The following is an 11,247-nucleotide window of genomic DNA, read 5'->3' on the forward strand; positions in this document are numbered from 1 at the left end:
TAACAAAAAAAAGTTACTGTATACCTTTATGATAAGATAAACGAGGAATATGGCGTTTTCTTTTATTTTCGTACTCTTGTGTCATGAATATTGACCTTTCTGTACTGGAAAAAGGAAAGTAAGCACTGACAAACATCTTAAAATAAAACTATTTTGCGAAAAACGAGTATTTTGTTTTGATTAGAAACAATTTAAACAGATTCATTTCTTTCCTTCTTGATTCCAATCATTCTGTTTCTCTCCCCCCATTTCCCCGTCAACAACCAACACCTATTAGAACCTAGGAATTACTTAATACAATTAAATTTACATGTTCTATATAAATCAATAAGCAAATAAAGGTACAAGTGCATTTCTTAACATTACCCTGATTAGAGCCGCTTTCTTCGCTGAATTTAATCCTAAATCTTTTTGCACTATCATCGAGGTATTTCTTCACAACTGAATTTCCTATAATTATCAAGCAAAGGTAGATAATTCTAATATTAACAAACTCTATAAATAAAAAAAAATTATTATTAATGATGAATAAATTTTCTTTTTGTAAATTGTGTAAGTTATTGATTAATGGAGTTTAATGAAGAGACTTACTTTTACAATTAAACAGAAACCAACTCCAATTACTAAAATGTAAAAGTCAGCTGTCAAATATAAAAGTAAGTCTCTTCATAAAACTCCATTAACAATGTTATTTAAGGAATCACTGTCTAGTTAGGAGAGTATGCCAGGACCAACAATAGTGGGAAACATGGGATAATGGGCTAAAATTATCCCATGTTTCCCACTATTGTTGATGTCCCTAGCATACTCTCCTAACTAGACAGTGATTCTTTATATTTCCATTTCATTGTGAAATAAAATTGTAGACTTAGACATTAAAAATGTAGACTGATTGATTTAAATTACACGAGGACATTCATGCCAATTTCAATAGTCTACGCACAATGACGTCAAACACAAATGCAGCCGCACGAGATTTACATGCATATTTGGCCTCCTTAACGTCAGACACAGAGACAGATGCGCACGAGATTTGCATACGTATTAGGCCTCCTTAGCTGCTGACCTATCAACCTGCCTAATTTACATTCCGGCAGAATTATCAAGAAATAAACTCCAACTTTCAAAGAGTTATCACAGAGAAAAAAATTAGAAATGGAAATATTCCTATATCACAGTTGCAAAAGTCAACAGGTAATCAAAGTACTGAAAGCACTCATGGGAGTTGAACATAGTGTAAAATAAAATCTTTGATCGGGAGGTTAACTGAGTGAACAATATTATTATTTCAAATACAGACAACAGTTTCAGATTTTTTTTGAGTTGCAACAATCTTGAGAAACACATTCAGAGACATTGAATAGCAAAAAAAAAGCATGGGCCATAATACATTAGTCTTTTTTTTTTTATACCCCCTGCTTGAAATGCGGGAGGGTATTTATTAATCGGGATTTTCGTCCATCTGTTTGTTACGCTTTAGGTATACCCATCTCTTATCCGCAACTCCTCTTACACCACTGAACGAAATTTTCGTAGAATATTTATTACATATTGCCGTTGTGCACCTTCTATTACTTTTTCATCCTACACATATTTTGGAGTTCCCATTGCAAAACATGGACACTGCCATTATATTCATATTAGAGGCGGTTGATCATTTATATAATCCACTGCTCACAGTCTTCAAATTTGTAATATATTTCTTGGCACCTTTACCAATGTGTTATGAAAATTTCAGTTTCGCAGGAATAATATCAATTTTGATAAAATGTGGATTTTCACATAGCATCCTTTTAAGAGCTAACAGGTTTGTTATGTAAAACTTCTCAGTGAATATAAATGTATCTCAATTACACGATCATTATACATGGAGTACGTCAGAACTTAATCTTTTTTAATATTGTAAAGAAAAAGGAAAAAGAATAAAGATAAAAACAAATATTTAATAACCAAACATAAAAACAGTGGTATATGTGAGAGTTTGTGTGCATACAAATTATCTGGTATGTAAATGAGGTTTTCCTTTTATTAAGAAAATATACTTTATATTATTATTTTTAATCGCGATTTTACGAAAACATCGGTGTCCCTTTTTTTGGTTTTAACATTTATAATAGAGTACTAGATTTACCGCTTTTGGCAGGTGATACTGCTGATTTAGTAATAAATACTCATGTTTCTTAAAGTTTTTATACATTATTATATTCATTTAATCCAGAAAATGTTCATAAAAAGTTTGAATAAATTCTGTGCACCGGTAAAAAAGAAATTGCTTAAAAATCCAGGACCGTAGAGCGTCGGGAAGACTAGATTTACCGCTTGCCGTCAGTATGTAGAGTTGTCGTTCGTATCTCTTTCAGCTAGCCTGTCTCATCCTTGGCAAGGAACGCGCGCGTAGAAAAGCAAAGGGACAGGGAACCAGGCTGCTCTTTCAGAGTATGACGCTACACTAAAAATGAGTTCCATTACGAAAAACTTTTAAGGTTCTTTATAATTTAGTTTTACTTTGAACGAAATCTAATATTCAATATAAGATTGCTTTATCAATACAATTACTTACATTTCAAATTATGACATGAACTATTTGTGGCGGATGTTTATGCATGTTTTCTGTTGAATATCATCGGAGTAAATCGGTCGACACAGTAGCTTCGCTTTCGGCTCTATATAGCCTGGTCCCCTGACTCACCCTTTCCAAGGCAGGAGACTGTAAAGGCCCTTAGATTTAAAGGAAAAATAAAATGTGCCTTTGGTAACAATATCATAATGTGGGAAATATTTTTATAGGAATTTATTGGAAGAAAAGAGAGACAACCATAAAGTCAAGATGTGGGGTTGGGGCAGCAGACCGTCATGTGTTGATTGCCCGACAATTGTTCCATTCAGTGTGTACTGGGGAGGTACAGCGGGGAAATACGTATATGAATGGTGGTATAAGGATGTATGGACATTAGATGCCAATAAAAATTACATTTGTCCAGAATGTTTGTACAAAAGGCAAAAGACTCTGAGAGAAAAAGAGAAACAAAAGCAAGAACAGCAAAGAGAGAAGGAAAGAGAACGGCAAAAACAAGAAGAGCAGAGGAAAAAAGAGGAATTGAAAAGACGAGAAGAAGAACAAAGAAAAGAGGACGAAAAAAAGAGACAGGAGGAAAAAGAACGTCAAAGACAAGAGGAAGCGCGAAGAAATAAAGAAATTGAAATACAGAAATTAAAGACTGACTTAGAGCAATTTACTAAAATGGCCAAAGAAATTGCAAAAAGATTTGAAATGGAAAAATCTTCCTTCAGAAACAAAAGTAAATATACTCAGACAAAAGAAGGAAACAACAAATCGAGGTGTACTGGATAGGTACCTTCATCCGATAGATATACTTCCTGGTGAAAAAAATGTGGAAGTGCATTTAAACAATAAGGTAGATCACCATGTCAGCAAGGCAACAAATGACATTTTAAACCAAACAAAACAAAGTTCAATACCTACATGTTGTAATAATGATGAATTATTAGTGCAATGTGAAACACAGGCCCTTGAGATTTGTGAAAAAACTGTTGAAGATTTGATATCAGAAGTTGAAAAGGATGGAAAAATAGATAAAAACGAGTGTAGAGACATTGAAAGCTTTCTAAAGAAAGTGAATGAAATGAAGGATCAGATTGATTTGAAAAAATGTAAACCATGTCTAGAGAAACTTGACAAGTTGAAAGCCAATCAAAATGACTCTTTAGAATACATTTTTGAAATATGCAAAGGGATTCAACATTTCAGTAAATTCTGGCCAAGGCAAACTCAGTTAATATCGTTATATTGCCTTGTTAATTCTTTAAATAAAAGTTCTGGGAAACTTTTGCAGGTTGATACAGGAGAGGGAAAGTGGTCTATAGTTGCGATGTTTGCAGTATATAATACACTCAGGGGAAAAGTTGTTGATATTATATCCAGTTCACCCGTGCTTGCTAAAAGAGATTGCTATGATTGGGCTAGGTTTTACGAACTCTTTCAAATTAAAGTATCCTGTAACTTAGATCCAGAGGAAAATAAAGATCGCCTTGCGTGTTATTCCAAGTCGAAAATTATTTATGGAACAGTGGGGTCCTTTGCATCAGATATATTGAGGCACGAATTTCTCCGGGAAGATGTACGTGGAGACAGACAATTTAACGTCGTCATTGTAGATGAGGTTGATTGTATGCTTTTAGATCAAGGCATTCAGTTAACATATTTGTCACATTCAGTGCCTGGAATTCATCATTTGGAGCCTGTGTTATTGATTATATGGACTGAAATAGAATTTCTTACGCATATGATTTTTGAGGAAAAGAATACATGCTATGTGGGAAAACCCAACTTTTTTTATTCTTATGTCAAAACATTTGCAAATTCTGAAGACGAGTATAATTCTATTGTAAATGAATTTAATAAAGAAGGATTAATTACTTTACAAAATCATACATTTGGAGAAAAATGTAATGCAGAATCTGAAAACAAATTCTCAGACCTTGATATTCAGAAACTAGTGGATTGTCTTAATCACCTATCCAGCGTATTGGGCATATCCTTCTCAATGTATGAACTCAAAAGTGAATTCCATATTGACTTATTTTCAGAAAAGGATGATGGAATTCCGGTCTTAGTTTTAGGAAATGGTATGGTCAGTGAAATCTATAAAAATTTCGAGGATCTGAAAGACTTAGTTACCAAAAAAGTTGAACATAATATCAATAAAATAAATCATGAAGTTCCATCACATCTTTCCAGCTTCGTGGGAAAAATGTTACCTCTCTGGGTAGACAAGGCATTTGAGGCTTCCAAATGACAGCTGGAAGACAATATCTCATAAAAAATGACAACATTATTCCTATTGATTACGAATCTACAGGTGTTATAGAGCTGAGCACAAAGTGGAGCGATGGACTACATCAATTCTTAGAAATGAAACATGGTCTAAAAATAAGTCCCTTGAGTATAATTACAAATTTTATGTCAAATCAAGCTTTTTTCGAACGATACCAAAATAATATATTCGGTTTGTCAGGAACACTAGGGGATCATCAGGAAAATGAATTCCTTCAAGATACGTATGGCTTGTCTTGCATGAAAATACCACCCTTTCGAAGGAAACAATTTCAGGAAGAAGCAGGAATACTTTGTGAAAGTAAAGAAGTATGGATTTCGACAATAGTTGAGGCTGTAAAACAATATACAGAAAGCGGAAGGACTGTTTTAGTTATTTGTGAAGATATCAACACGGTTGAACAACTATCAGAATACATGAAAACAAACAAATTGAACAATATTATAGAATATACAAGAAATGACGAAGTTAATAGAGATATGGCAAAAAAAGAATTCGGAAAGGATGATATCATAGTTGCAACAAATATTGCTGGTCGTGGAACAGACATTTGTGTTAATGAATCAGTTGTGAAGGCAGGAGGGTTATTTGTTGTGGTTACATTTTTACCATCAAATGTTCGAGTTGAAAAACAAGTTTTTGGGCGCAGTGCCCGTAAAGGACAACCGGGATCCGCTTGTCTTATTCTGAATAAATCTGACTTAAATGAAGACTTTGTTAAGCATAACAGTGTAGACCAAATTAAGGAAATCCGAAATAATATTGAAAGAGAACGGATAAAAGAAATTCAGAAGACGTTGAAGGAAACTGTAAAAGTAAAGGAAAATCTGTTTCAAAAATATTGCACTTTCCTTGAAAATCATAAATTCGATGGTGATAAGAATAGTAAAAGCAAACTTAAACTTGAGTCTCTACACGAGTTTTGGGGTTTCTGGCTAAAAGAAGAGTACCAGTTTTCAAAGCAATGATTCTACAACATCATTGATGAATAATCTGCAAAGTAGCCTAGAGAAGAAAGAGAAACAAGTCCAAGAGGACTTATCACCCACAAATAATGTGTCCCATCTTGTTAAATTAGCTAATATAGATATAGATGATGAAAACTACACTCTTGGCAAGGATTTGCTTTCTAAAGCCATAAACATGGATCCTGGAAGAGCTTTAATAGCGTACTACAATCGTGCGTATTGCTACATCATGCTTGAAAATTTTACTTCTGCTATCGGCGACCTTACAAAATGTTTAGCAACTATCGATACTTTTAAACAAGATGCAGAAATGTGTATTCATCTTCTCAGCCTTCTCTCCAAGAAATCGACAAAGAATTTAGCCATTGCTCAGATGGAAGTGCGATTGCAAATATTTAATCACTGTGCAAAAAATATTTCAACAACAAAAGAAAAATTAGAGGAGTTACACAAAAGAAATGAAAAAGCCTACGTACTCTTAGATAATCTTTTTTCAATTTCTCTTGGAGAAGAGTCTGTTTGCAAAAAAGTAGACAGTGAATTATATTTATTTTGGGAAATGGGGTTAACCAGCATTATTTGTATTGACAAGAAATGGCAATTTGAAACTGAAGATTGTTTGGTGGTCATGACTGGTGTTATGCAGGTTGCAGTTGGCACAATAATATCTGCATCCTCAGGAGGAACTATTGGTCCTGGTATTATAGGTGAAGGGATAAACGATATATGCAGTGTAGCATATGGATGCATTAATAATGAGCGCCAAGATCGAAAGCAATGGATTAAAGAAAAAGGAGTTAAATTACTTTGTTCAATAGCATGTACTGGATTTAATCAGGTCCAAAAAGCCTGGAAAGGAGCAAAAAGCGTTGGTGGCGTTGTCAAAAACCTGACATTGCAAGGAAGTCAGTGTTGGAGTAGTTTATCGTCTGGGATATTTAAACTAACTTGCAGCAAAGTTAAGGAAGAAATAACCTCAGCGTTGAAAGAAAAGTGTTCAAAGTACGTTTTTGACAGTTTAAGGGCAGAAATGAAGGCACATTTTAAAGATGAGACGAAACAAAAGCTAAAAATAGTAGTTAAGAAGAAAGTAAAAAATAAGAAAGGCAATGAAATATACAAAGAATTTATATCTTTACAAAAATCCAAGAATGCAACTGTTCATCAGATTGTAGAGAATTACAAAAACGTGACGGAGACTCTTTTTAAAACTGACTCAATTATCCATTTACGTCAGTTACTTGTCGGCTGTTTGAAAGATATAGTGAATATGGCACAGAAAAAGTGTAGTAAAACTCAGTATGAATGTGCTTCGTTTTCTTTGATTGTTTTAAAGGTGCTCAGTTTGCGTCGTGCAATTTAGATAAACTACTTGAGAAGTATTTAGAAATTGTTGATCCGGTTCTCGAAGAAACATGTAAACCCTTCAGAAAGGAGGCAAAAACAATAGGAGAAACTGATGAAGATTTTATTTTAGAAGTTCTTGAAAGGATTTCAGACTACATTATAGAACACCTCCTTGATCTTTTACAAAAGTCATTTGATTGCACAGCCTCTGAGATCACTAAACAAAAATTAGAAAAGGAAATGGACAGTATCGTGAGCTCGCTTGGGCTTCAATGCGGAATTGGTAGAGAAACATTAAAAAAGTACTTAACTCTGTCTAGATCCATTACAAGAATATCAGGTGATGTATTATTTGGGAATATATCTGTAAAGGACGGTCTTCAAAGAACAGCCGTAGAGTTAGTACACGTTGGAATTGAGCATATTCCAAACCAAAAAACAAAAGAGTTATTTGTATTTGCCTTGAATCGTCTTAAAGAACTGGAGGAAAAACCATCAAGTAAAATATCAATGGAAAATATCTTTTTGGATTGTTTAGAAATGTGTGACGACAGAGTAAAAAACATTGGGAAGTGTTTACTCAATTGCAAGGATATGTATGCGAATCATGCGGATGATTTCGGGATGGCATGTATTGAACTGACCATTCAGTTGGTAAAAATATTCGGATACAAAACTGATATGTTAAGTAATATAAAATTACTCTTTGAATGTTTTCAATCGAAAAAAGAAAGATATATCCAATTACTGACTGGAATTAAGATTGTGCTAAGATATGCAAGAGAAAGCACTGATCTTAACAAAGGCACAGAAAGAGTTCTGGACAGTGCTATTACCTGTTGTGATTTAATTCAAGGACATGGAGATTTAAAAAGAAGCTCATATCTTCTCTATATTAATCTTATTGTACATTTAACGAATAACTTCGCTGATGAAACATGCAAACAAATTGGAATTGTAATCAGTGAATTTGCAAATGAGGTATCCGAAGGAACACGAAACAACCCTCAAAATATTGTTTTAGGAGTACTTCATAAAATGGAAGACATTTTTCGAGATCACGAGGGATTTTGTGTTTTGCTTACTTTTGGAAGTAACTGCTTGAAATTTTATAGCAAGGAAATTAACATTCACAGCTTTATAAGCACTATTGTAGAAGCATTACATTTTTTTCGTGCCAGATGAACAAAAATGGTTTCTTGAAATAATAAATCAATCAAAAGAAATTTATGTCAGTGTAAATAGTGCGAGGGATAAAGGAATTGAAATAACACGAGTAAGCAAAGCAATTTTGAAATGTTTAAAAATGCTTCCAGTTAGATGTAATGGACAAGCCATGGAATCAATTTCTCAGTATGCTGAAATATGTTTGATGATTTTAGAAGGTGAACCAATGACAGAAATCAGTAGAAAATATTTCGATCTGCTCGATAGAATCTTCACAAAGGCAAAGTCATCATCGTTCCGGAATTTATGGTCGTCTGTTTTTATGATCGTTAAAAAACACATGGAAGATTATCAGAGCAATACTAGCTTCGATATATGTAATCCGGCGTGTTTGCTTTACGAACAAATTATAAGGGGACTCTCGGTTTGTGACACAGACGTTGAAAATCTGATTGTAAAAATGGGAAGTAAGATTCTCCGTGGATTCCTAAAGAATGAGAAAGACGATGCATTAATTGAGATTCTCGACGTTTTCAATGAATTTGTGAATAAAAAAATGAGCAAAGAAATAAGTTCCATCCTGAGTTTTGTTTTACAAGCCTTCAAAATGTGTATTTCTCATGATTCATCGTCTTCAAAGTGGCAGAGTATTGAAAAACATTTATATGCAGTGTTACAACAAGTAACGGAATTGCCCACTAACACTTCCGAGAAAATGAATAATGCTGGCAAAGCTGTTCTGAAACTTGTTCAAGGGATACGCAATTCCATGTCATACAAACAAACAATCACCCTTATATTAAGTGTAATAAAGGAATTCGTCGCATTAAATAAATCAAACAGATTTACTTACTCTATTCTGGAGTTCTTATCGATGTGTGTAAGCTTGAGTGTCGAAGAAACAGGCGTAACAATATACGTCGGGTTTCTGGAATCAACAGAAAAGGTTTTAGATACTATTGGCGTTTTAAAAACAACAGATAAAAAGGAAATATGGATATTAATCAAAAATATGTTGAAAGATTGTTGCAGTGAAAAGAAAGACATTCACAGTTTTATAACTTGCACACATCATGGGATACAATTGCTAATTCAAGAATATTGTAAAAGAAATGAACACTGTAAATTAGGAGCAATTTTATACAAGGTGATATCTTCTGAATCATTTAAAAATGTTTTACAGGAAAGAAACGAAATGGAAGTAAAAGGTGTGTTAATTCTATGTTTTGAATGCGTAGTCTCTGAATTATGCACTGAATCAAATAGGCTTAGGGAGGTCGGAGAAATTATCTCTAAGGTGATCTCTCAGGATGAAAAAGGGAGGTACGAAGCAAGCATGAGTAAAAAGATACTACATGAGTGTGAAGAGAAATTCAAGGATCATATATGGAAAAACGTAATCAAGCAGTGTACGAAGTTTTGCGATACTGTTAGTGTTGAGGGCGCAACAAAAGAGGAGTTTTGCTTAAGTTTGTTAAACGTAATAAATGCACTCTTGAAGGGCTACGGTGAAAATAAGAATAACGTATTGACAAAACTATGCGAGTTCTGTATGGGGTTTTTTGGTCAGTTTAAACCTGTAGATGTATTAGATGGACTAATCGATGTATTTCACACACTTATACCTCGAGAATATTCATTATTTACAGACTGTTGTAAAGCGTGCGCTAGTGTGCTAAGAGAAGGAAGAATTGAAGTCATTCTGTTTAATGCATTAAAAACTATCGTTTCTACTCTTGAGAGATCGACCTCAAATTCTGCTTTTATACAGAAGAAGCAATTGAATACACTCTCATATTTACTTTCTTTTTGCGATCCTCATAATTCTGAAAATTTCTCCATTCAAGGTTTGTTGTCTGAAATAGAAAAACTTGTACGCAACTATGACAACGAAGATATTTTTAGTTAATGTTGTTCGGGATATGAAGAATGGTCATGATACAAAAACAATACTGTGTGTCTTAAAAAGGCTTCTTAAATTTTTACCTGGTTATACGGAGAGTAAGAGTGAATTTTTGGTCGGATGTATTGAAATTCTTTTGAACTTTAAGATGAAGAAATATCCGCGCAGAAGAATATACATAAGGCAGTGAATTTGCTGAAAAAGCAAAGTGCTTCTGTGACAAGGACAGTAAAGATCTTTTGTATATCTCCTTGTTGCTCAAATTTGGACGATATATGCATAATCTATACGGACAACCAGGTGATTTTGTGGTTCAAACCGGCAAATTGTTTTTTGACATTCTTGAACTATTCAAAGAATTGTTGAATTCGACCATTGTAGATTTTCTAGTAAAGATATCAACGCCGTCTGTGCAAATCCTCAAGCAATTACATGACTTTAATACAGAAGCATTTGGATATGTAATGGAGATTATTGAGTGCATTTTGCCACAATTTCGGCAACGAAAGATGGAAGGAAATCGGAAAAATTATGAAAAAGTGTTGGCAATCATTTTCAAGTAAACTGAAAGAAAAGTCCTTTGATTTGAGTACCATTGCAGAGCCTATTTTGGAGATGGTGAAACATTTTTCATGCATATTTGGTATTTCTTCATATCCAACAATGATTTTTATCGAGAAGATCTTAGAAAACATTAAGGTTGCAGAAAGAATCAGTCTTTCACACATTTACCACTATCCTTGAAACAGCAGAAAAATTGACAGAAGATCCTTTATTAAAAAAGTTAATTTTCTTTATGGACAGACTTGTTCGGGATGAGAACTTAAGTGTAGAAAATATATTTGACCAAATAATTCAATTTTTTCAAGATTGGCTATTACCATACGAAAATGATAAAACAAGTATCTATTGTTGGCTCCTGCGATTATGCAGCATTTCATTAAAAGTTGTTAAACTGCATTCAGAAGATTTTCGATACGATGATTTAAAACATATCGTGGAAGAG

General features: G+C 33.7%; 1 protein-coding gene across 1 annotated transcript; it reads left to right on the plus strand.

Annotated features, from left to right (window-relative positions):
• Positions 1-4,813: 4,813 nt before the first annotated feature.
• On the plus strand, positions 4,814-5,824 carry LOC134265492 (protein translocase subunit SecA-like). Its single transcript, XM_062747710.1, has one exon. It carries the CDS (start codon positions 4,814-4,816, stop codon positions 5,822-5,824), a length of 1,011 nt encoding a protein of 336 aa, XP_062603694.1.
• Positions 5,825-11,247: the final 5,423 nt, after the last annotated feature.

This window comes from Saccostrea cucullata, unplaced genomic scaffold (genome assembly GCF_032062105.1).
Source record: "Saccostrea cucullata isolate Sc308-1 unplaced genomic scaffold, CSIRO_AGI_Scuc_v1 ctg10903, whole genome shotgun sequence".
Lineage (NCBI taxonomy): Eukaryota > Metazoa > Mollusca > Bivalvia > Ostreida > Ostreidae > Saccostrea > Saccostrea cuccullata.